At 36.6% G+C, this 27,499-nt stretch overlaps 2 protein-coding genes across 5 annotated transcripts in view; one reads left to right on the top strand and one right to left on the bottom strand.

Moving 5' to 3' along the window:
* The first annotated feature begins 11,888 nt into the window (after window positions 1–11,888).
* Window positions 11,889–18,712, top strand: LOC128238981 (organic cation transporter protein-like). The gene is made up of 10 exons (XM_052955369.1): window positions 11,889–12,092; window positions 12,765–13,005; window positions 13,300–13,403; window positions 14,047–14,201; window positions 14,958–15,126; window positions 15,631–15,846; window positions 16,538–16,764; window positions 17,238–17,419; window positions 17,683–17,834; window positions 18,070–18,712. Exons 1-10 carry the CDS (start codon window positions 11,950–11,952, stop codon window positions 18,164–18,166), a joined length of 1,686 nt encoding a protein of 561 aa, XP_052811329.1. The 5' UTR covers window positions 11,889–11,949; the 3' UTR covers window positions 18,167–18,712.
* Window positions 18,713–24,477: 5,765 nt separating this feature from the next.
* The window catches only part of LOC128236416 (dynein axonemal heavy chain 5-like), a 63,757-nt gene continuing 60,735 nt past the window's right edge, over window positions 24,478–27,499 (bottom strand). For all 4 annotated transcript variants that reach the window (XM_052951263.1, XM_052951265.1, XM_052951264.1 and 1 more), the window contains 4 exons: window positions 27,060–27,272; window positions 26,637–26,765; window positions 25,999–26,125; window positions 24,478–25,629 (listed from right to left, as the gene is read on the bottom strand). In XM_052951263.1, the coding sequence (XP_052807223.1) occupies window positions 25,346–25,629; window positions 25,999–26,125; window positions 26,637–26,765; window positions 27,060–27,272 (753 nt within the window). In that variant the 3' untranslated portion in view covers window positions 24,478–25,345. The remainder of the gene's footprint in view (window positions 25,630–25,998; window positions 26,126–26,636; window positions 26,766–27,059; window positions 27,273–27,499) is intronic.

The following is a 27,499-nucleotide window of genomic DNA, read 5'->3' as shown; positions in this document are numbered from 1 at the left end:
AAGTAGTAATTAGCCTCGATATTTATGATGTATGGATATTACTCGAGGTTCTGTATTGTTTCCCTTTCAGGTGCCTGTATCCAGGTACGGAGATGGTTGCGGCATAAGCAGGCAGACTATTTATCCATGACGGGAAAGCCAGGTATGGGCTACCATTAGGCCGGGATAAATGACAACTATACTGGAATTCACAGTGTTTTGAATCTTTAGAAGGTCACAGTTAAAATTCTATGTTAAAGCTGCACTCTCACAGATTTACCGTTTTTACACTTTTTTTTATTTTTTCTCATGATGTGATTTGCTTCATCAGTGATTTAATGTTTTCACTAACAAGCCGGCGCGCACCGTTCATGTCAGTTACACTCGAAAGAGGAGTTGACATTAAACAGAGATAGATAGATAGATAGAAATTGCGTAAATATCTGCTAACCAGTGATGAATGATTGCTGACAAAAGATCAGATCGCAGATCTTCATATTTCCAATTTCATGTTTTATTGCTTAAACCGTTACTAACGGTTTAAGAAAAATGCAAAAAACAATACTTTTGGGACGGAAATATGTACAGCTGCGATCTGATCTTTTGTCAGCAGTCTTTTATCACTGGTTTGCAGATATTTACGCAAAAATATGCTCGTTACAAGACAAAAAAATAATGAAGTTGTCAAAACGTTCAATCTGTGAACGTGCAACTTTAACGGATATTTGATAAGGATCTGCAAAATCTAAAACGGCTGTCATGTAAGGGCTTATCATAAAGTGCAGTTGAAATGTTCTTCGTTAATTAGGTTCTGTGATCGATCGGTCGTTGTTCGTCGGTTGTCGGCTTTTTTCAACATTTCGTCACCTTATTTCATGTAACCTAATTTTCATGTAACCTAATTTTCGTGTAACCTAATTTCCAACCTTATTTTCATGCAACCTTGTTTCAATGTCGTTTTTTCACGTTTTTGCGAAAATCATGTTTCAAGTCTAAATTGTTTCATTTCAATTTCACTATAATTGTGCTATAAAGTTACAAGTCAAATCGTTTATAAACATTCCAAACATAATAATTGGATCATTGCAAATATCTCACTGAGATGAAATCAACAGTTATTATTGTATGGTCAAATATGAACCTACTAGGATATGCAAACAAATCGATTTTATCTTTATGACACTCTACCCATGCCACACATACCTTATTTAGAACATGTGCGATTTAATTTTTAGTCGTGCCGCTTAAGCGTTTTTCACTGGATCATTCATTCGGAAAGTACTTTCAACACCTGAATCTTCATTTTTATTTTTTTAGTTTGCGAAGCTTAGTAAACATGGTTAATTTGTGAGTGCATTGTTTAGTTGAAATGTAGGTCACACGTGACGTGAAAACATAAATATTTTATCGAGTCAATCTTCTAAAGCCTACGATACTGCAAGTTCTAAAAAAAAAATCAGACACGGACAAAGATTATTGAAGTTATCAAAGCCATGATTAAGAATTGTTAACGTCTCATAAATAAACAACAAGGCTCCATAACATAATGCTGAAATACTTTTGTTAACAATCCAGATGACACAAGTGTTGATTAAAATATGGTGTGAGTAGACCATAGAAGGTCATGAGGTCAAAAGGTCAATTTACCGCAGCACAATCAAAGTTATAAACTTGACCCAATACCGAAATAAATATCCAAATTGTAAGTAAATTATATTTAAGCCAATTCTCGGAGAATGAAGATATTGTGATTTGGAAAGTCCTTGAAACTTGAAACTTAAAATCCTAGAATGAAAGTGTTACCTGACGACAGTGAAAAATTCATTGGCGTTGGTCATCAATATTAACAGTTGGAATACCCACATAATACTTTAAAAAATATTACCAATAACAAACACAAATATTAATTATTCAAGGTGTACAAGTCTCTCTTAAAATGGTTGATGTCCTTTGATCAACTGAAGAAAAAAGAAAGCAAAGTTATAATATTTGTTCGGGGGGGGGGGGGGGGGCTCATATCACGAAAACGTCGTCTCTATAGGAAACATAAATTAAATAATATATTTTCCTTTATTTCTTTTCAACTTTTTATGGAATATTAGCAACATATGTGTCTCTACACAGAATTGAGATTGAGACATTTAAAAGTACCTCTGGTGGACGGACATATACTCTCACCAAACCGTTTGAACAGGCAAAAGTTTACGTCGATAAATTTGATAGTGACCACGATGCAATGTGTTGCTTACTAAACGGTTCAATGTTGTTAGAATATAACTTATGGTTTTAAAGATGGCAGGTTACTACAGGAGAACGGATACATTGAAGCGGATTGCGAAGAACTTTATTTATGAATTTGATTGAAAATGTTATAAAATTGTGTTTTATACGAAGTAATATTCGGTTCTAACTGCTAACAATGTTATGTATTTATAAGCTTATTATGAGTTTCAATCAAAATAAAAAATATTTGAAAGTATTGAACATTTAATTCTATGACGGCAGAAGGGTATCCGTTCTGGTCTCAGTAAGGCTAGAATGGTGCTACCAAACGAGTACAGGGTATTACACAATCCCGACACTCTTTACCTAATACATTTTGCGAAGATGAAATGGAATCTCTTCATTCCTATTACATCATTCGAGTTACTTTCAAATAATGATAAATTAATTGCCACCAACCAACACTTTTGATTCTATTTTAGGTGATTCTGTGTTAAGAGCCATCGACAACCGCACAACTAGACCGAAAGACGCGTGCAATTTTTCAAGAGAAACAGAGACACCAGTCCGGACAGTAGGCGTTGTAAATCATCAGAATACACGATACCAAACCGGACGTTGCGTGTTGTGATCCAGCAGAACCCGTGACATCAGACCGGTAGTTGCGCATCATGATCCATCGCACCCAACATTTTTTAACCAAGTGAGTTAATGGGACACACGTTACCCTAACAGCCCAGATATTGTGTGCAGTTACCAAGCAGCGACTGGGTGACAAGACCGGTATTGAGCTGAGAAACTTACCGTGATACCAGACCCGAAGTGTCGTACATTTATCAAACAATTATCACATATCCAGACCGGAAGCTCCGTACTGAGATGCAGCATCATCCGTGATACCAAACCGGAAGTTCCGTACAGGGATTAAACAGAAGCCATGATATCAGAGCGGAAGCTCCGTAGTGAGATGCAGCATCGCATATATTAACAAACCGGAAGTTCCATATAGGGATAAAGCAGACGACCTGGGCAGAGGTACAGCCATATATTTTGAATTATGTTTGTGATTATCAATACATCGTTATGTCATGATATGTCTATATTTAGCATTCTACATTCACAATAGTATGCGTATAATTGTACAAGATTCACCATTTATCATTGCTATCATGTTTGACTGTCGTAGCCTTATCATTGCAGACACAGGCGGGTCATATTTTCAGGCGTCGTCTGCGAACTTGCTTATCCGATCTCTTAATATAAGATAATGTAATGAAACGTTACACTAAGCACTTAAGCAAGTTAAATCTAAGCATACACATTGATAAGTATTCAATATTTTACTTCAGCAATATAACATTATCAACACCAGTGCATGTGATGAGTTGATAAGAGATCATACTTTATATACAAATTGTGATTTATAGATACTGATAAATGAGTATCAGTAATTGTAGCCCCTTCCATGTAGTATAGTTAAAGTTATTACTACTGTAACAATACGATGAGAACTAGAGAGACCAGCTCAGTAACCTAGCATTTAGCAATAACGTTCAGGCCTATCTTTAGCAGGGACGGTCAACCAATCAGGATTTCACTGGGGGGCAAACTAACTTATATGTACACAACCTCACATTTGCAGTAGCATCTATCATCATAATATAAGCCTTATCTAAACTGCTTTTCTCTATACAGTCGAACCCGTTGGCTCGAATTCCTTGTTGGCTCGAACTGAATGTACGGGACCGAAACTTGGCTCGAAACTTCCGAGGCTTGAGGTTTTGTAGCCGGTCCCTAGGACTCCGAGCCAACGGGGTTCGAATATAGTTCTTTTTTTACTTATAGATTGGTCAAAACATAACTAATATAACTCTATCTGCAGTGGATTTTTCTCCTTTGACAGCAAACGAGGAATTGATAATTGATATACATCGCGATTCAATTCTAAAATCAACTTCAACCTTTTAGAAACATTACCAAGATGGATTATGACGTTCTTCATAAAACATGACAGAATATTTACACGATTCTAAAAGAAGGTTTTTAACTAAATAAAATAATTTGAAAATAATCTTCACCACTAAAAACGTCTTCTGTGTACTCTTTCAACATTGTTCAATAAATTGCAAATGAGATATGAATCACATCTTAAGCGCCCACGACATGCCGAAATTTTATATTTTCTCCCGGTATAGAATTAGGTTGGACTTATGGTTCTATACACGCTATGATTGAAGACTTTTCGTAAACGAATGTCTTAGAAGTAGAACGGAAAATAACATCTTAAAATAGTTAATTCATGGTCAATGAGCTGATATGGTATAAACAAGTTTCGATTCACAATGCCACGTGTTTTCACCAACAAGAAAAGAACAGCATATGTAACACTTAGTAGTCATATCTGAATTTTGCCATTTGCCACTCATACGCAATTTTCTTGGCTCCTCCCGATACAATTTGCACAATAACAAGCACATCAAAAGAAATGGTCATATTGGCCTTTTACAATAGAAGTTCACTCTTAACTTGCCAAGTTCATTTCCTTTAATAATCTTTATGATAATGGTTGTAGCTTCAACAGCGTATTCAAACATATACAGGCATTACGTTAACACATTGTTATTCTGTTTTATTTTCCGTCCTTTCTGGATCACTGTGGACTACTTTAACATGTTGGCTTAAGCCTGTGCTAAGTGGATTTGGCAGTGTTGCACCATTAGTGCATTAGGGAATGCTGATTTTAGTTTTCGGTGTTTTGTACTTCCAAAGGTGTATTAAAATAAATTAATGTAAGTTTGCAGGTAAAATATAGGAATACGAACGTCCTTCCGGCCGTCCGTCATTCACCTCGGTATTCGATCAATAACTTGCAAACGCTAGTTATGTAAGTTGGTCATGACCAATAAATGCAAGGTCGGTGACTCAAATTTTTAAAGGTCAAAGTCGTGGTGACCTTCAGCTGAAAAATTCGTGTCCGGTCGATATCTTTAAAGAACGTATAAGAACGCTTTAGTCCCGGAAACTTAAAATTGGTAGACAGGTTCGTCATGACCAGTTAATGAACCTATTTGATTTTGAGGTGAATAGCACTAGCGGATCCAGGGACCCGGCGCCTCCCCCCACCCTAACATCGTTTAGTTTACATTTTGCCAATAAAGGAGAAAAACGTAATAAAATACGCCCAAAATGTACGTTTTTGGACTAGAAGTTGTAAAAAAAAATATTGTAGGAGTACCCCCAAACCCTGCCAACATATTTTTTAAATTCAAATACATTTCGGTACTGACAGAGGGGCGCAAGTCAAAAGGTTACGCCCCTAAGTTACGTCCCCTCTTACGTCGAATCCTGGATACGCCCCTGCAAAGGTCAATAGCTGGTCATGACCAGCAGGTGAACCCTATTGATTGTGGGTGTCAAAGGTCAAAGCTGTGGTGACCTTGAGCTGAAAAATCTATTTCCAGTCTGTAACTGAAGAACTTTCGAGCTCAGGGTCTTTAACTTGGTATGCATGTTGATAATGATCGAGAAAGGTTGTTTTGACCTTGAGCTAAGACACTGATTCCGATCAATAAATGAAGATCGCTTTTGTTGATTGACCTTAAACTTGGCAGGACGGTTGGTCAATTACCAGTTCATGACCCATTATGATATTGAAGTCAGTGGATAAAAGGTAAAGGTCATGTATTAAACAAATTATGTTACAAATTTACCAAAAAGTTACATGACCAACACCAAAACGTGTATTAAAATGAACTAGTTATAAGGTGACGTACAAATAATAAAACCTGTGATAAATATCCCAAAATTCCAGCTCTAATAAGACACACCGTAGCAACAAAATGTAGGAATGAGCCCACGAGAGAGCAAAACTGGATGCAATATCTAACAGAATTAAATCATAGGGGTTTGCCTTTTTCTTTCATTTCTACGAGTTAAGTTATTTTTCTGATTAGAGAGGAAACAAGAAATTAAAGTTAATTAAAACTTTGTTTTTCACTTAATAATTTACAAAAGATTTATCCAGCAAATTCCCGAAGAACAGGGCTCCCACAAACACAGCGGCAATGAAAACTATGGAGGAAGGTGTTCGTTCTTGCAAATGAGAATTTTCTGAAAATGAGCAAACAATTCAGGAAGAATTAAATTCAGGCATAACTTAAAAACTAGACTTGAGACGCATATAAAACACAGAATTGTCATAAACCAGCGTCACAGGCGACTGTTGTAGCATTGGCTGTCCAGCAGAAGCTATCATACTCGCTAACATTAACCGCGACGCAATCAATGCCAATGGATATGAAACATTGAGAGAAGAACAAAAAAAACACGTTGTCGGTTTATATACATCCCTTTTTGTTCCTAATAAATTATCGCTTTGTTCTTTCGCTTACTCTGTGCATGCGTGTTGTAATGTTAAATTCAGTGGAGAAGTTAGTAAGGGTTGGTATATTCCTTTCGCTTACCATACTGTCTATTGCTACCATATATACAATCCATGTTCCAAAATTGATTGACTTGAACCAGTGGCAGTCCAGCGTGTCTTAAGCTTCCATAAGTACCGACCATCTGTCCACAACGCCTGCTTATCAACCGTCACCACTGCAAAACCTGAAAAGAAAGAGGTTGCTCGCACTATATAATCAAAGCACTGACAAAGCTGAATGGGTTGAGCGATGATTCCATCTATGTGATAGTCAAACAAAGATCATATGTATGGTAGCATGGCACTCGCTAACTCGCTCTCAAGCCTGCCTGTCTACTCATCTAACCTACCGACACAACCTGCCCGCCCGCTCAATGACTGACTCACTCACCACCAACATACAGAAATAACCCACCCACAATATCAATTCGGTGTATCCCATGAGCAGCAGAAAAAACGTACATCAAAGCAAGCAACTAAACTTGTATACTAGTGTGTTACTCTATGGTGCCAATCAACAATTTTAAGAGAATGTGTTCACAATTGTAGTATACAAAAATACTCCTTCAATTCGGATCATAGCTTAAACAAAGAGAGTATAAGAAATTATTTACAAATGTACATACTTAGACCAATTATCCGTAACAGTGCAATATGGAAATAAGAATCATTACCATGTTCACAAGCTTATGACTTGCATACGCAGGGGTTGATATATTTTGCGCAAATACATAGCGATACGGAGGAAAATAACCCAATTAACAAAGAAGTTGGAGTATGAACGCCAATACAAGTTTTCAAAATCTGAGGTATACATTAATTGATAATGATAAAGGATTATAAGTATCTTCCATGGCCGAAAGTGTAAGAAAGGTTCATCCAGACCCCGAGCGTAGGGTGTTTTGCGGAAACGAGGTTTACCGAGTTTCCGCAAAACACCCTGCGCGAGGTTTGGGATGAACCTATCTTACACGAGCGGCTATGGTAGATGCTTTTTCTCCCACCTCAGTTAAACAAAATTTAGTAAAAATGTATTTTTTGCTGGAACTCTTTTGTGCGTAGTGAAAATAAATGCGTTTGGATATGTGATTAATCGTGATTGTCATGGATATGCGCGCAGTGATTCAGATTATGTTAATAGTCAAATTGGTCTTTAAATAGTTCTGAGGAGAGTGAAGCCTTATTTCTTGAAAGGTGCGTGAAAACTTTTTATGGTGACATTTAAAGCAAGAAATAATTAATAAGCATTCTATATATTGCCACAAGACAAATTTCTATGATGCTACAGACGACAGTCTTCAACAAGAGAGGTAATTACAATGTGATGACCATTAAAAAGAAGTTCCATACGGGTTCTTGTTTTGTCTTTGCCCGTGGGCAAGATAGGAATTTCTAGCATGTTTTTTTTTATCTACTTATCTGAGGTGGGAGAAATATATTGGTATATTTCGACCATTTAACTAAGTTCACTGCTGGAGCAGTGCAGGCATAAGGGTGAAATCCGCACTGAATCAATTATGTATTGTATATCTGAATTCCCTCCCCTGTGGTATATTATTTATAGAACCATTATGCCATATTGCTTCATTGAGGTCAAACCCAGAGCTGCAAAGAATTTATAGGAGTTCTTCCTTTCATATCCGCGTTTTATACGTGTGTTTAACTGCTAATTTACGCAAAATCTTTCATTCTCTTACATGAACTTATTTTGTAAAACAAACATTATTCCAGGTATGTTTCACAGTCTGATTTTCATTGAAATCCGGTACTTTCGAGTATGATGTTGAACTCCACATGGACTCAGTTGATTTTTTGAGGTCTATTACAAAAGACTTGAGCTAAAGCTGAAGCCTATACATTAATATAAATTGTAATTGAACTTTTTTGCATACATTTCTAAAGAAAAATCAATTATTTTTTATTCAAGTTATAGGGTCTTCTATTCTGGAACACTTATTATTATATGAATCAAATTATTCTGCGTATGGAAACGGGGATTTTCGGCAGATTTAACGGATCAGTCACGTCATAAAAATACACCCACACAATAAAGACTAAACCGTCTAACCGCAGTAACCTTTCTTTGACATCTCTGCGTGTTTTTCTGTGTGTGTGGGTTTTTTTTTTTTTTTTTTTTTGGGGGGGGGGGGCTGGGGGGCGGGCACTCATAAAAGTCGTTCGACACCTCAGGCGTTCCACGAAACGCTTTTGACATTATTACGGATGGTGAGAATTTGGGACTAGCGTTCGTTATCGGTCGGGCTACTAAATACGATTTGTTTTTCTGTTCCTGTCGTCAAGCATCTGAAATTGAATTTGACCTCTTCTTCTACACTGTTCCTGTCCTACCGAGAATTTTACCACGACGGAAAAATGTATATTTCGTACAACAAAACTATCGTGAGTTTCATTGTGACCTTAGTGTTGGCGGGAAAACATGAGAACATACGTCAATACTAATTCGGGTCCGTGTATGGCAGTTGTGAAAACTTTATGAAACGTTAAAAAATGCCATACAGGATATATAAGCAATAACGAACAATGGTTGACCATAACTTACTTAATGCTAGAAAAAGTCATAAAAAAGAAAAACGTTTATTTTAGTTTAAAACAATTTAGAAGCATTATTGGAGGGATTTGGTCATCTTAACATGTTAACTTTTTTCAGCAATGTACGGATTGTACGATAACTTGCTGGACAGCGATGATTTTAAACAGTTTAAAATTCTCGTACGTACCTCCCAACGATATGACAGAGACATGAGCTTCATTGTATAAGACTATGTAGCAAATAAACTGTGTAGAAGATATTTGTTGATTTCATTGAGCGATTGTATTTAGTGTCACGAGTTTCTTAGAAAACATTTTTTTTCACGAGTGGCGGAACAAATAAAATTGAACAGCGCATGATTAAATATGAACAAATGAACACTGTTAATAACTTATTACAATTAAGTAAAATGTGTAAACAAAACTAATGGGGAATAACAGTTCATCATCATCTACTTGTGATAGGAAACAATAAGAAGAAATACGGAAATAACCATGAAAAAGCGGGCATTTACGCTCGGTAAACACTAGATAAAATATAATATCTGCTGGTGGTTCCCGAATTGCACTATTTCCGCGAAGATTTCTTTAAAATTTGTTAAATCATTGTAGGTTTTAGTTTCATTTATGAAATGCTTTTTAAAATAAATAAACAACACTTCAGTGCTATCATGTTACCGTTAATACACTTGAAACTACAGTCGCCAAAATATAACAAAACAACTTTTGTAAGATTCCAATGTAAAGGCCTTACAGATGCTCAATGAGAGACTCATAACTTACCGTAGACTCAGACAGACAACATCAATGAGAGACTCATAACTTACCGTAGACTCAGACAGACAACATCAATGAGAGACTCATAACTTACCGTAGACTCAGACAGACAACATCAATGAGAGACTCATAACTTACCGTAGACTCAGACAGACAACATCAATGAGAGACTCATAACTTACCGTAGACTCAGACAGACAACATCAATGAGAGACTCATAACTTACCGTAGACTCAGACAGACAACATCAATGAGAGACTCATAACTTACCGTAGACTCAGACAGACAACATCAATGAGAGACTCATAACTTACCGTAGACTCAGACAGACAACATCAATGAGAGACTCATAACTTACCGTAGACTCAGACAGACAACATCAATGAGAGACTCATAACTTACCGTAGACTCAGACAGACAACATCATTATGTATCAATATAAGCTTTATCAATAAGTTTTCTGGTGACCGCCTTAAAACGATCAGCGAAATATCACCGGATGGCATTTTTTGGTAATTAATATTCAAGTTCATTCGTGACCTTAGTGTCCAGTTTGGATTCACTTACATAGCACTGTTTAATAGAATATAATGGCTTTCCGTGATTTTGAATAGATGTGTGCTTACAAAATTGTAAATAAGTACATATGGGTGTTGATAGCCCAAACAATGAGGGTTTTTTTTCAAGTGCTTTAATGTTTGTTGTTTGAAAGTGCAGTGTCTGTTGTTTGGTAATTGATTGACTTTGATAGTGTGCCTTAATGCACCAGTCAATTGTAATCACGCCCCCCCCCCCCCCGGTCCAGGAAATAGCGGGGACTTTGACTTACCGTCCAGCCAATCCCGGGTAAAATCTCAGCCCTGCGGGAACAAACTGCTGGTAAAATCCCCGCCAAATGCCCCCGCAACCCGGGATACCTAGATAAGGCCCATTCCCCGCTATTTTCGGAGCAAGACCAAAACCACCGCTTTCACTCGGCACTGCGGGGCCACCTGAAAGGTAAAAACACGGACAGGGGGGGGGGCGTGGTTCCAATTGGCCCCACGATCTTGGATCGGATCTTCGTTAACTGATGCTAGGCTTGTCCCTCTAGTTTTCATTGCTTTATTGAAGAGTGTATTGAACGTATTTCAATGTAAACATAATTGCTCCCGGTGGTTTGTGTGGCCGGTGCATTAGCAATGAAATATACAGCAGTATTCAGGTAGTCAACACGTCGAAGTCACACTCAAATTACATATGTGGATCAATATTGGTGGCGGGGTGGCGGGTGGCGGGATTTGCCTTGGTAGTTTCGGCGGTTTCGGATAGTATACTACCCGCAAAATATTAGGTGCGATTTATTTTGAAATATAAATATCAGCTGGCAGAAAAGAAAGCAATACGTCAACACAGTCTTATTGAAAATCTAAAAGATTTGTGTTTAGGTATATAAATGCAAGTGCACAAAAAGATAATAACAATTACTAGATGTTGAAAAACGAAGGTGTTTTGTTTTCTTTGTTAGCATTAGAATGCCTTACATGCGTTTCAAGACATTACACTGTATTTATATAGTATAACGTTTTGAATTCGAATCAGCAAAGAAAATCTGTAATGTCTGAGATTGACATATTTCTTAATTATTTTCTGTAAACAACATTTCAGTATTTTCAATGCAATGTGCTTGAAACCTTAAGCTTACCATCATGTCTTGATGATAGTGACTCATAAAGGTCTTCCCTTTATCAATGTCCAAAGATATACTTACATGAACACCTCGGTATGAACATAGGGCTTTACAGCATTGCAAATTCCTCATCTTCCATATAACGCTGCTATTTAGGTCAACCCCAACTACATGCTTACCAAGGGCCAAGAGTCAAGCATGTAGAGCATTCTACTTCTGCAGAGCATTTACGACGACTCGAATTGATAATGAAATAAATAGCATGAAAAAATACGTGCATGATATGAAAGTGTTCCATTAGTGTAATTAAACGTTAAAATATATAAAAATGAAGTTTGACGAAATACTGACGGAAATAGGAGAGTTCGGGACGTACCAGAAGAGGCTATATTTTCTTATATGTTTACCGAGCATAAATGCCGGTATTTTTATGGTAATTTCCGTATTTCTCCTTGGCGTCCCCGATCACAGGTTTGTTATAATATATTCGTCATTATAATTATTTTGATTTTTGATCTTGTACCAAGCCAATCCACTATCCCTGAATATTGTTTACGAAATAATCCTCTTTCTTTGTTCAGGAAATGTGTCTGCTTTCCTGTTTAATTTCTCACGTTGACAGTCTGTTAAACGCATATATGTATAGATCTAAACTCCATATATTTTACTACGTGAAAAGTATGTACCAGTAAATTGTAACCACGCCCCCAGGTCCGGGGGTATACCGGGGATAGCCGGGGAAATGGGCCGTGTTTTACCTTTCAGGTGGCCCCGCAGTGCCGGGTAAATGCGGTGGTTTTGTGTTCGTGCCAAAAATATCGGGGAATTGGCCTTACCTAGGGTCCCTGAGGGGGGGGGGGCATTATGCGGGGATTTTACCAGCAGTTCGGCTGGGCCGAAAGTCAAAGTCCCCGCTATTCCCAAGATCTGGGGGTGGCGTGGTTACAATTGACTGATGCATTACGTGTGTGTGATGGCAGCTGGACATACAAACTTATAAACGAACTCGGAAAGCGATGCCTTCCTCATATTTTTGAGTTTTGATGCTTCGGGTAATTTATTTCACGACAATTACTTAATAATTTGGTGTCTAACTCGAAGGTCATTTGCGTCAAGCCATTTAAGGTTTTAATCATGCTTCAGGTGTGCTCTGCCAGGCGTCGAAAACGACACATACCAGATACAAGACCTCTTCCATGAACGTCTGGTTAACCGCTCCATTCCGCCGTCCACTGACGAAGGCCTAACTTACGACGAATGCAACATATACACGGATGATGGTAGCGAGTATGGTGGCTTCTCCAGGCCAGCCAATGCCACCACAGTCGCCTGTGATCGTTGGGTGTATGATGACTCTGTGTTTGACATCACATTTACCTCAGAAGTAAGAAACATATTTCCCAAACTGTATTTTTTTTGTTAAGATTTCTTTATTTTATTTAAACATGGTGGTATTTTTTTTATGTGAGTCAGTATTGCCGTTCGGCGTAACTAAATGGAACGATGTATGAACAAAAGAAAGATTTATCTTACACTCTCGGCCATGGAAGACATGTCATACATAAAAAAAACATTGTAAAACTTTTATTCTTATACACTTATTAATCGAGTATTATTATATGGTATTGTAAACGTCTTAACTGTGCTTAATAATATTCTTCTAAAACATTATTTTTAGAAAAATCTTATTTGCGACGATGAACTCCTACCATCTATCGCGAAGATGCTTTTCTTTGCTGGTGTGTTGGTCGGTGCCCTATTCTTTGGAATTCTGTCGGATAAGTTCGTGTTTTATTTGCATTTCCTTCACTGCACTATTATTGAAGTCATTTGTTCAATCAACGACAGGCACTATCTTTAATTCTACCACCTCAACCAAAATCAGCTAGTGTTTTTTTAAAATTATTTAACACCGTTTAGAACCGAGAATTTGATTACTTAAATTGGAGCTCATTTTGGTGGAATACAAATTGGAGAAAAACGTCTCCTCTTTTTTAATCTTGCAAATTTAAGACATTTTTTGTTCATTTGGTTTTCAAATCTAGTTACTTTTGATTAGTTCCGTCACATGTTTTTGAATCGAATAAAACTTTCTGACAAAATCAGAAAGAAAAAAAAACCTTTAACCAAAAGTCAGGCACTGTATGGAAAAAGACGGATGGAAGTCTGCAATAATTTCTCATAAACTCCGTTAAAGTTAAACTGGCTGAAGTTTTGGAATTTGCAAATTAAAATTGCTTCTCCCAATTGTAAAATGGATGTTTCTATCAGAACATACTTTCAGTCACTACATGTTGCCATAAGAATGGACTCGAGATAAGATGCAAAATGTGTCAGTACTTCCAGAACAGTCGGATCAATAACAAAACTTAGCTAAGGTTTTATTCCTACACGAAAAACACTGATTCCTTATTCCATTTTACAGAATTGGAAGGAAGAAAACCCTAATGGTATCATTCCTGTTAGTTATTGCATCCAGTATTGCTCTCTCGTGGGCGAATTCCTACGCCATGTTTGTTGCTATGAGGTTTTTGGTTGGAGCTGGGAATTCTGGGATATTTATGACAGGTTTTGTAATTGGTAAGTTGACACCTTTTCAAATCATACTAAAATACCTCTAACTTTTAAATCTTGCAGCTCTCTTTAAAAATAATAGAGATGCATGTTGGAATAACTCAATGTTGTAACGAAAGAACTAAATAATTGTATGGATTTACACATTTGCTTGATATGTTAATGTACGATGTAAAGGTGACCTTTTCATTGTATGGACCCACTAGCGATAATGTACATTTTGATGCCTCGTTACCTCATACATATATGATCTTACTTGAGTTGTCATGTAATACACACGAAGGAAACAAATAATGTAACAAGTTTAGGTATAAAGTTATAAAAGGAGTTTTGGTCACTTAATACCTTTGACAAAATGTTGTTATTTTTTACAAACAAATGTATCAAATGGCAACTCGTATAAGATTATTTTTATCACACCACACATTCATCGCCTAACATGACATTTTTTTTCGGTAACAAATGATGCAAAAAATGGTAGAGGGAAACGACGTCAAAGTCAAGTTACATTTGTGAAATATAAAAATACGTACATAATGGTTGTATTACACTCGACACAAGCAACGTTGTGTTATAAAAGTTGGTATCTTTTCAATGACATTGCTTGCCGACTACTTTATAAAATAAATTATCGAAAAAAAACACGTTAAAGTAAGGTTATTAAAGTTTGATTTATTGTCGCTGATTTCAAGCACGGAATGCAATTACCTATTCATGATTCACATTATTGTACATACAATGCCTTAACCATCAACATTAAAGGTATGGAAATGGTTGGACCCTCCAAGAGGATATGGGCGGGCGTGGTTATTGAGTATTTCTTTGCCCTCGGGCTTGTCATTCTGGCTGGGGTCGGCTATCTGCTGAGAGAATGGAGATACATTGAGATGGTCGCAGCTTTTCCCAACATTTTGTACCTCTCTTATTTCTGGTAAGGTTGTAGACACTGAATGCGTATCAGTAGATTTCTTTTGAGTTCTATTGAAAGTGCATCGATTACTGTTTTAGTATATGTGTTTATAATTTCTTATAAATCTTTGTAACATGTTTTAATTTTAGAACAATATCGTAAAACAAAGCTATCGAATACAGTCTAAAATATGTTAGTGGCCGTTTCTGTGGTGTAAAATCTCAACACAGGGTGGTCTTGTGTTTGGAGACAAACATTGTTATCACTAAGTCTAGTTCTAGGGCAGCAAGAGGAGACACACTATTGATATAATAAACGGACGAAACAAACACAACATATGACTTAAATATGTACCTGGTAGGCATAAGACTAACATCAGAAATATTGATCGAAACATAGTTTATTTTTTTATATGAAAAGTGCGAAATGATTCTAAGCCTGGTTTCATGATTCTGCAAACATTTGGTATATGACATTTGCATGTACATAACAATTATTATGTTCAATGGTTCGCGATGACTTCAGGTTTCTTCCCGAGTCCCCTAGATGGCTCTTGTCCAAGGGTCGAGTCCAGGAAGCTGAGGTTATCTTGAGAAAGGCTGCTCAAGTCAACGGTGTATCTCTACCTGACAAACTTTTTGACGAAGATAGTTCAGACAGTTCTGCACCTCAGGGACAAATCTGGCATCTATTTTCGTCCAAAACCATGGCGTTTAGAACGTTTGTGATTTTCATTAATTGGTAAGTTGTTTGTTAGTCGCCACCAGTATGCACATGCGTGTTGAAAATATTTTTTTTTTCTATATTTTTCTTGTCGAAATGGGGTCATAAACACGTGCTGAAAGATACCTGTGCACCTATTGAGATTATGAAAAACGCACACAGAATGAACATTGCAGTCTATGTTTGACTGAAACTAGTAGCCGGTCTTACCGAGACTGCTCGTACACAAAGACTGAATTAGTCACACAATTGATCCCAAAAGATCAGAACATACATAACTACAATTCAAAGCTTTTTTCACAATATTGAAAATTGAGAAAGTGCCAAGTTTGTCATCATTGACGACATTCGGAACTCCTCGGCCGTTTTTTCAAAAACAACCTCGGATGTATGCAAGTACATCAGTTGAAATAGTTCGTAAAATTTTGAATTATATCATTAATTAAATGTAGTGTTTCAGAGTTGTATTTATTGATTTTATTTTAAATTGATTGCCATTGAATTGAATTATTGCAAACATAATTAAGAATTCCAAGAGTTAAGTCACAAAGTTTAAATGCTAAATAAAATTACTACGCGATCTACTTGCAGCGGACTTAAACGTACCACTTTTTGAGTATGTAAACCGTCCAAATACATCCGAGGTTGTTTTTGATAAAATGGCCGAGGAGCTCCGAATGCATTGACGACATTCTTTTTAACTATACAGGATGGTTGTGAGTATGGTATACTATGGACTTTCCTTAAACACTGGCAATCTTGGAGGAAACTTTTACCTCAACTTCACCATCTCTGGTCTTGTGGAATTCCCCGCATACACTCTGTGTATTCTGCTGCTCAACAGACTGGGCAGGAAATGGCTGCACTGCGCATGCATGGTTATTGGAGGGCTAGCATGTATCTCCACTGTTTTCACGACGCTTTATGCTAGAGATGGTAATTCTTCGAGCATTTTATTCAAAATTAAAATTAAATGTTTAAATTCTAATTGTATGTTATGGTGCCGTGAGATTTTGACAGTGAGCATATTGTGGTGTAACCTTAAAATAATGGTTGTTTTATCGTTTTGAATATATATATATATATATATATATAATATTATTTAAATGACTTATGAAGAACTGCGGTATTCATAAAACTTCTTAAGTCTACTTCCAAACTTAAGTCAATTTTTTTAAAATTTCAAAGTCAAATGAAAAGAAATGTATAAATGTTTTAACAGGTGTGTTTTTCGATAAGGTCAATAAAAATAATGTTTTTTTTGAAATTTTTAATTTTTTATTTCATATGACTAAAGAGATGATAAAATTAGGAAAGTGACTTAAGTCAGGAAATGACTTAGAAGTTCTGAGTTCTAACATATCCCTTAAAGAATCTACTTTCATGCTATTAACTTCCGTTGGCTTCAGATCTGCAATGGGTAACAGTCACCCTTGCCATGATAGGGAAGGTGGGGGCAGCAGGGGCTTTTGCTGTGATCTACGTGTTTTCTGCGGAACTCTACCCGACCATAGTCAGAAATGCAGGGATGGGGGCCAGTTCATGTTTTGCTCGTTTAGGAGGGATGGCCGCGCCGTATATTGCTGATCTGGTACGTGCAGTACCAAATCATTGAATGGATTTTTTTTCAAGCGGAAATATTCTAGTTTCTCGACGCCCAAGATCTTGAGGTCAAAAGACAAAGGCGGATCCAACACAACTTTTTTCGTTGTTTTTTGTCATAATTTATATTTCTTCTGGACATCCTTGGTCAATATCTGAGTAAGGAAATGAACGCGATTCTTAAATTGACGTTATAGTTTAAATAATACAATACGAAATGCATATTCATTTTCATGAGAACTATTTTTACAGAACAAAGTAGTGCACGGTGATTTTGGGCGTGCTCTGCCGCTGGTCGTGTTCGGTGGAGCGAGTGTAGCGGCGGGGCTGCTGGCTCTTTTCCTACCTGAAACACTCAACAGACTACTTCCGGAAACCATAGAAGACGCCGAAAACTTCGGAAAGTATGGAGGATTAAAAGTTATTGGTTTACTATACATAACATGCATCATTTTAGTTGACCTTAATGCACTTGGTGTTCATGACATACCGCCTTGATTTATGTTTTTTTTTATTGTTTGTAACACGTTTCCCACTATTGCGCGTAACATGTATTTGACCATCGCGTGTTATCCGTTTGCTTTTATTCCTAATATGCTTGTCTTCGTTACTGACAATACCATTGTTGTTTAACCACAGAACTCTGCATGGTGAAAAGGAGGTGTATGTCAACGATGCCTATTCACCTTCAAAAGAAACGAAGGACAACGACAAAAATGGAGAAATGCTTTTTTAAAACTTTTGAACAAACTAGCACTGTGTTGTTTATCATAAAAATAGTTACGCTTCAGTATAATATGCAAACAAGTCCTTGAACGTATAATTTGTATTTATATTTGCTGTAAATGGAATGTATTCGTGCATGCGTGTAATGTTTCGTTGAACCAGTCAAAAGGAGTAACGTTTTGGGTTTTATTCCGACGGGTAGACGTTCGTCTACACCCTTTTGGGGTCGGGCATGTTCCATATATAAACAAAGTCAGGCGAATTTTATTTCGTGGTTGACGTTCTAAAACAGTTCTATTAAATCAAGACTTTCAATAACCATCTAAAGTCCTACATATCCCCACGAACATTGATATGTTCCTTAATTTAGATGATAAAATATCTTACATTATTAAGGTGTTGTTAAACTGATAGTTGTGGCTTGTCTGTATTGAAAACCTAATATGACATTTTTTATTAATTGTTTGGTTTGTAAATCTTTAAAGCAGCACTCTCACAGATTGAAAGTTTAGAAAACTTTTTATTTTTTTGTCCTGGAGCGAGCCAATTTATGCGAAAATCCATAAAAGCCAGTTATATTAGTCTGCTGACAAAAGATAAGATCGCAGATTTTTATACTTAAGTTCAAAAGTTGATGTTTTATGCGTTTGTCTTAACCCGTTAGAAACGGTTAAAGTCATAAAACATGAATTTTCGAATGGATATATGAAAATCTGCGATCTGATCTTTTGTCAGCAGTCTTATGTCATTGGTTTGCAGATATTAACGCAAAAATTGGCTCGCTCCAAGACAAAAAATAAATAAGTTGTAAAAATGGTAAATCTTTGAGAGTGCAGCTTTAAGCCTGTGACTGAAACATTTAAACGAAAGTGTTGAAATATGAAACAACAATTGTGTTCATGATTATGTCAAAGGGTGATAACTAGAAACTTTAAATTCAATCTTAACGTGATCATGCTTAAAAGTACAGAAACTTGGGTTATTGTCTTGTGTACAATTTAGCGAAATATTAGACATATAACCATTGACCTTCACAGCGAAAGGAAGGTATGGGGTATAGACCACCACATGTATAAGAAGGTTTGGGGTATAGACCATCACATGTATAACAAGGTTTGGGATATAGACCTTCACATGTATAAGAAGGTTTGGGATATAGACCATCACATGTATAAGAAGGTTTGGGATATAGACCTTCACATGTATAAGAAGATTTGGGGTATGTACCATCACATGTATAAGAAGGTTTGGGGTATAGACCTTCACATGTATATGAAGGTTTGGGGTATAGACCTTCACATGTATAAGAAGGTTTGGGATATAGACCTTCACATGTATAAGAAGATTTAGGGTATAAACCTTCACGTGCATATGAAGGTTTGGGATATAGACCTTCATATGTATAAGAAGGTTTAGGGTATAGACCATCACATATATACTAAGGTTTGGGCTATAGACCTTCACATGGATATGAAGGTTTGGGATATAGACCTTCACATGTATAAGAAGGTTTGGGGTATAGACCATCACATGTATAACAAGGTTTGGGATATAGACCTTCACATGTATAAGAAGGTTTGGGATATAGACCATCACATGTATAAGAAGGTTTGGGATATAGACCTTCACATGTATAAGAAGGTTTGGCTTATAGACCATCACATGTATAACAAGGTTTGGGATATAGACCTTCACATGTATAAGAAGGTTTGGGATATAGACCATAACATGTATAAGAAGGTTTGGGATATAGACCTTCACATGTATAAGAAGGTTTGGGATATAGACCTTCACATGTATAAGAAGATTTGGGGTATGTACCATCACATGTATAAGAAGGTTTGGGGTATAGACCTTCACATGTATATGAAGGTTTGGGGTATAGACCTTCACATGTATAAGAAGATTTAGGGTATAAACCTTCACGTGTATATGAAGGTTTGGGATATAGACCTTCACATGTATAAGAAGGTTTAGGGTATAAACCATCACATGTATACGAAGATTTGGGCTATAGACCTTCACATGGATATGAAGGTTTGGGATATAGACCTTCACATGTATAAGAAGGTTTAGGGTATAGACCATCACATGTATACGAAGGTTTGGGCTATAGACCTTCACATGTATATGAAGGTTTGGGGTATAGACCTTCACATGCATAAGAAGGGTTAGGGTATAGACCATCACATGTATAAGAAGGTTTAGGGTATAGACCTTCACATGCATAAGAAGGGTTAGGGTATAGACCATCACATGTATACGAAGGTTTGGGCTATAGACCTTCACATGCATAAGAAGGGTTAGGGTATAGACCATCACATGTATATGAAGGTTTGGGCTATAGACCTTCACATGTATATGAAGGTTTGGGTTATAGACCTTCACATGCATAAAAAGGTTTAGGGTATAGACCATTACATGTATACGAAGGTTTGGGCTATAGACCTTCACATGGATATGAAGGTTTGGGATATAGACCTTCACATGGATATGAAGGTTTGGGATATAGACCTTCACATGGATATGAAGGTTTGGGATATAGACCTTCACATGGATATGAAGGTTTGGGATATAGACCTTCACATGGATATGAAGGTTTGGGATATAGACCTTCACATGGATATGAAGGTTTGGGATATAGACCTTCACATGCATAAGAAGGTTTAGGGTATAGACCATCACATGTATACGAAGATTTGGGCTATAGACCTTCACATGCATAAGAAGGGTTAGGGTATAGACCATCACATGTATAAGGTTTGGCGTATAGACCATCACATGTATAAGAAGGTTTAGGGTATAGACCATCACATGCATATGAAGGTTTGGGGTATAGACCTTCACATGTATAAGAAGGTTTAGGGTATAGACCATCACATGTATAAGAAGGTTTAGGGTATATACCATCACATGTTTCAGAAGGTTTAGGGTATATACCATCACATGTATAAGGTTTGGCGTATAGACCATCACATGTTTCAGAAGGTTTAGGGTATATACCATCACATGTATAAGGTTTGGGGTATAGACCATCACATGTTTCAGAAGGTTTAGGGTATAGACCATCACATGTATAAGGTTTGGGGTATAGACCTTCACATGTATAAGGTTTGGGGTATAGACCTTCACATGTATAAGGTTTAGGGTATATACCATCACATGTATAAGGTTTGGGGTATATACCATCACATGTATAAGGTTTAGGGTATATACCATCACATGTATAAGGTTTGGGGTATAGACCTTCACATGTATAAGGTTTAGGGTATATACCATCACATGTATAAGGTTTAGGGTATAGACCTTCACATGTATAAGGTTTAGGGTATAGACCTTCACATGTATAAGGTTTGGGGTATAGACCTTCACATGTATAAGGTTTAGGGTATATACCATCACATGTATAAGGTTTAGGGTATAGACCTTCACATGTATAAGGTTTAGGGTATATACCTTCACATGTATAAGGTTTGGGGTATAGACCTTCACATGTATAAGGTTTAGGGTATATACCATCGCATGTATAAGGTTTGGGGTATATACCATCACATGTATAAGGTTTAGGGTATAGACCTTCACATGTATAAGGTTTGGGGTATATACCATCACATGTATAAGGTTTAGGGTATAGACCTTCACATGTATAAGGTTTGGGGTATAGACCATCACATGTATAAGGTTTGGGGTATAGACCATCACATGTATAAGGTTTGGGGTATAGACCATCACATGTTTCAGAAGGTTTAGGGTATAGACCATCACATGTATAAGGTTTGGGGTATATACCATCACATGTATAAGGTTTAGGGTATAGACCTTCACATGTATAAGGTTTGGGGTATATACCATCACATGTATAAGGTTTAGGGTATAGACCTTCACATGTATAAGGTTTGGGGTATAGACCATCACATGTATAAGGTTTGGGGTATAGACCATCACATGTATAAGGTTTGGGGTATAGACCATCACATGTTTCAGAAGGTTTAGGGTATAGACCATCACATGTATAAGGTTTGGGGTATAGACCATCACATGTTTCAGAAGGTTTAGGGTATAGACCATCACATGTATAAGGTTTGGGGTATAGACCATCAAATGTATAAGAAGGTTTGGGGTATAAACCTTCACATGTATAAGGTTTGGGGTATAGACCATCAAATGTATAAGAAGGTTTGGGGTATAAACCTTCACATGTATAAGGTTTGGGGTATAGACCATCAAATGTATAAGAAGGTTTGGGGTATAAACCTTCACATGTATATGGTTTGGGGTATAGACCATCAAATGTATAAGAAGGTTTGGGGTATAGACCATCACATGTATAAGGTTTGGGGTATAGACCTTCACATGTATAAGAAGGTTTGGGGTATAAACCTTCACATGTATAAGAAGGTTTGGGGTATAGACCATCAAATGTATAAGAAGGTTTGGGGTATAAACCTTCACATGTATATGAAGGTTTGGGGTATAAACCTTCATATGTATATGAAGGTTTGGGGTATAGACCTTCACATGTTTAAGAACGTTTCGGGTATATACCATCACATGTATAAGAAGGTTGAGGGTATAGACCATCACACGGATATGAAATTTTCGGTAACCTTTGCATTCATATGAACGTTTCAGGTATGGACCTTCACATTGAGTTTTGGAGAAAGACCTACGCATTGATATATAATGGTTTAGGGAACCTTCACATTGATATCAAGGTTTGGGTTATAGACTTGCACATGTATCTGAAGGTTTGGGTTAACTTTGCATAGAAATTAAGGTTTAGGATATAAAACTTCACATGAATAAAAATGTTTGTAATATTGAGCTTATATTGATAGGAAGGTCAAAATGTGTTTGCTTTTGCAATATCTATGTATTGCTTTCGACAAATCGCAATGGCTCGACTGTCACCCAGAAACAATCCCACCAAGGCCACGAAGAAATACTTGACACTTCTAAGAACTTCTTAACGCCACTAAAAACAACATTAAGAACTATTTCGAACTACTAATAGCCACTGAGAACCAGCAAAAACTACTAACAGCCTCTCGAAGACATTCTTAGAACCACAAAGAACTACTAAACGCCACTAAGAAACAGTAAACGCCACTAAGAACTACTGAACACCACTTAGAACTACTTAACGCCACTTAAAACTACTAAACGCCACTTAGAACTACTTAAAGCCACGAAGAACTAGTAAACGCCACTACTAAACGCCCATAAGAACTAGTAAACGCCACTAAGAACTACTGAACGCCACTTACAACTTCTTAACGCCACTTAGAACTACTAAACGTCACTTAGAACTACTAAACGTCACTTAGAACTACTAAACGCCACTTAGAACTACTAAACGCCACTAATAACTACTGAACGCCACTTTAAACTAGTAAACGCCACTAATAACTACTGAACGCCACTTTAAACTAGTAAACGCCACTAAGAACTACTGAACGCAACTTACAACTACTTAACGCCACTTAGAACTACTAAACGTCACTTAGAACTACTAAACGTCACTTAGAACTACTAAACACCACTTAGAACTACTCAACGCCACTAATAAATACTGAACGCCACTTTAAACTAGTAAACGCCACTAAGAACTAGTAAACGCCACTAAGAACTACTAAACGCCTCTTAGAACTACTCATAGTCACTAGAACTACTATAAACCTTTACGGACCAGTAAACGCCATTGAATACAACTGAAAATCACTAAGAACTACTAAGAGTTGCAACAAACTAAATATATAAGCAAGTACAATATGAAGCATTATTAAAGAAGTTTTGTAATAGAAGCCAGTACCTTCAGCCTATTGTTTAAAACTTGTGTAATTGACAAACGCAATCCAATGAAAGGTCTTTAGAAACTCTTCCTAAATACCAAGTTGAGTCTATATACATGTATGTCAACCTTAACTTAAGATAATCAGTTTCAACCGTTTTCATATTTTAGAAACAGTGACCTTGACCTTATCCCTGGTTATCATTTTTTCTTTTACTTAGTCAACATGGTCTTTGACTGTAAAAAAGCTACCTATAGTGTGTTCATTGAATTTTACACTTGAAATATTATCGATGCTTTCCACTTTCAACCCTGAGCTAGTTTAAATATATAAAAACAATGAATTCCAGGGGATATTTATCCCCCACCGGGGGGGGGGAGTCAAAATTCCGGGGGATTTTGCCAACTTGCCCTAAAACTTTAACTTGACGCTGACGCTGGGGAGAGTAGTAAAGCCTCCTTATTCGTCAACATAATACTTCTGATCAGTGAGGTATCAAGGAGTTGTGCTATAGATAAGGAACACAAAATAGAAAATATTATTTATTTCACAACCATTGTCAACAAATATAAAAACGACTTTAGAAAGGTATAACAAAATCATATAAATGGACGGAGTTTTTATATCTAATAAATGGACGGTACTTGTTGCTAGTTTAATTTCTAACATTTTAATTAGTTGAATCTTATAATTACAGATTAAATCTGATACACAAGTATATAAAGGTAAAGAAAACAGCATTATAATACTCAAAATATTTCAATTATTAATAAAATTAAAAATTATGTAACAAAAGAATACATTATGATATATATTTAGTCTCAAAAATATAATACAAACACAATAAACATTAAATTAAATATTTAAGAATTAAATGCGGAAGAAATAGTCAAACAAACACCATTTCAAACTTCCCAGCAAGATAAAATACACTGGGAAAAAACATAGCGTTCATCATGTCGAAATATATCTTCACCAAAAACTTTATTGACATTGTACCATTTTGTTAGACTACCTAACATAAATGCAAAACACGGATCAGTATCTATAAGATATCACAATATATGTATAAAGTATAAATATCAGCACAAACACATCACAGATTTACTACTTCAAACCACATCTCAATATGAATTAATCACAAAATAAAAAAAATAAAAAAAGTCACAATCAAAGTTCAGTACATAAGTTATAAATTGAAAAATTTAAAATCACAGTTTTTCTGTGGTAAGACATTATACTGTCAAACATAATTCTAGTCCAATCCTCATATTTAAACACTGTTACAGTACAGAAAAACCTCACAACACAAACATAATTCTCATAGTAAATAACAGTTAGTATGGTGTCATACAGTAGAGTCACTTGATGGAGCGCCTAGAATTCAGAAAAACAGTTTATTTGGTGTCGCAGAGTAGCGCAACACCACGGAGCGTCCAGTGGTCGGGATTCTTGTTCGTCCTTAGTGCGAGCGGGAAGATGTAGGTGAGATCCGTACGTCTGGGCTTCTTGTACACGGGACATTCATACATGTTCTGCACTTTGCTCTTCTCCTGGTTCACTGCAAACACGTGCACCACGGGTATCATCGTGTACAGCACCTTGGGCGTTGGTTCAATCAGGCGGGCGTTACGTCGGTCCCAGCCAGCACCGTCCAGGAACAGACCATAGATGTACACACCTGAAGAAATAACATTATTCATAGTGAACATCTGTAGCATTTAATACAAAAATTGAGCAATGGTTTGCCTACACCTTGCTATTTGCGCTGAAAGTCATCAATTTTTTTTAGTATTTATGATAAAAACAAATACCACATTCATGATTCTTTAAACTTAATTCTAAAAAATCTTTAGAAAACTATAAATCAATCCCATTTTGAATGGCCGATCATGTGATATCCTCGATATGGTTATTATTGATAATTTGTCTGTAAAAATATAGACATTACAGAACCACTTGAAAATCAAGACAGATGACACCATAAAGTACCCTTATGACATAATGGTATTCATAAATACACCGTTTTTAAGACATAAACAATCCATACCTTCTCCAGGCGGACTGTGGACGTCTTCTTTCATCATCCTGGTGACGTCATTGTCCAGAATCACAGAGTCCAACGCCCAGCCCTTATGGGCTCGGGTAATCTCCTGTCTCATAGCAGTCAGGAAACCCTGCAAATCAAACACATATAACATCAGAGTGTTGCACATTTTCAGGTGAATTTTCATCTTCATTCAATGATCTTTGTTATTTATGCTGCCATTTAGCAGGTTACTCTGGGAGTACACGGTATAATAACTCAACAGTATTCATAAACACATAAAGTAAAAGATAAATATAAAGTAACACAATATTACAATCTCTTATGCAGTGATCTCCCTTGACCAGCAGAGAAATCTTTGCCACCAAATATGAAAATAGCTGGATTTCAGCTACATTACTTTTTACATTTTTTTCTTACTGCTTTCTTTTCTATTGTTAAAATCTTTAAAATAAATGAAAGTTTCCTGTAAAAGATTGAAGTAGATATGAATGCAGTCATGTGATTTTGATCCTCATCATGTGAGAGGTGTGATATATTTGATATGCTTGATAGCAGCTATTATTTATACTGTACCACAAAATGGGGCAACTGCTAGGTGGAGTTTGAAAAACCATAAAACAACAGTCATTTTTACTCACAGTAGGGTTGAAGAATCCTGTCATCCAGAAAGTTGTTGGGCGGCCGTCAAACAGCCAGGAGTTGAACTGACTGTTCCTGTCAAGAAGGTCCGTGAACCAGAAACCAAGTGTGGCCGACTCCCAGGAAATCTGCAGTCATAAAGGGTTTACAAATCAGTTGTAATGCAAATTGAGTAACTGCAGATAGAAAGATATCCTTTACATGATACAATAGTATTTGTGATGAATATTGTTAAATAATCGAGATAAATCATGCTTTACCCAGAAAAGCAAGTAAAAAATGTTATCATTCAACACATATTTCCATTCATTGCATATTTTTCTTTCTTAAATATTGCATTGGCTAAATATTTATATCAATAATACAAATATATGAAAACAACAATTTAAGAAAACTTTGTTTCCTCTTGATTATTTACACACCTTTTTCCATGATGTTGGAACACGAGCGTCAAACATGTTATCCAGGGCATCTCTCAGGTTCTCACTCATGATGATGGTGCCGTCAATGGCCAGTTTCAGGTCCTTAAGGTCGAGCCTTACACGGGTGATGACCTTCTGCATGCGGTCAATCTCCTGCCGCAGGAAGATGTTGATTGGCTGAAGGTGGCCCATCTTACGCAGGCGCTCTTTCACCTGGAAATAGGGAAAACATTGAGGATAAGTATTTGATCTCAGTGTTGTGACACAATCTATTTGGCCAAGTGAACCTATCTCATAAAATTAATATCAGTCGATCATGATGTTGACTTCAATACCTTATACCATTAGTAAAAATAAAATGAAAACTATGAAGACAAGCCAAAAATTCAAATATTGAAGTGTAAACCCTTTTTCAAGGCACACTGAACAAGAGGCACATT

Source organism: Mya arenaria, chromosome 6, assembly GCF_026914265.1.
Source record: "Mya arenaria isolate MELC-2E11 chromosome 6, ASM2691426v1".
NCBI lineage: Eukaryota > Metazoa > Mollusca > Bivalvia > Myida > Myidae > Mya > Mya arenaria.
This window is presented reverse-complemented; position numbering and strand designations above follow the sequence as displayed.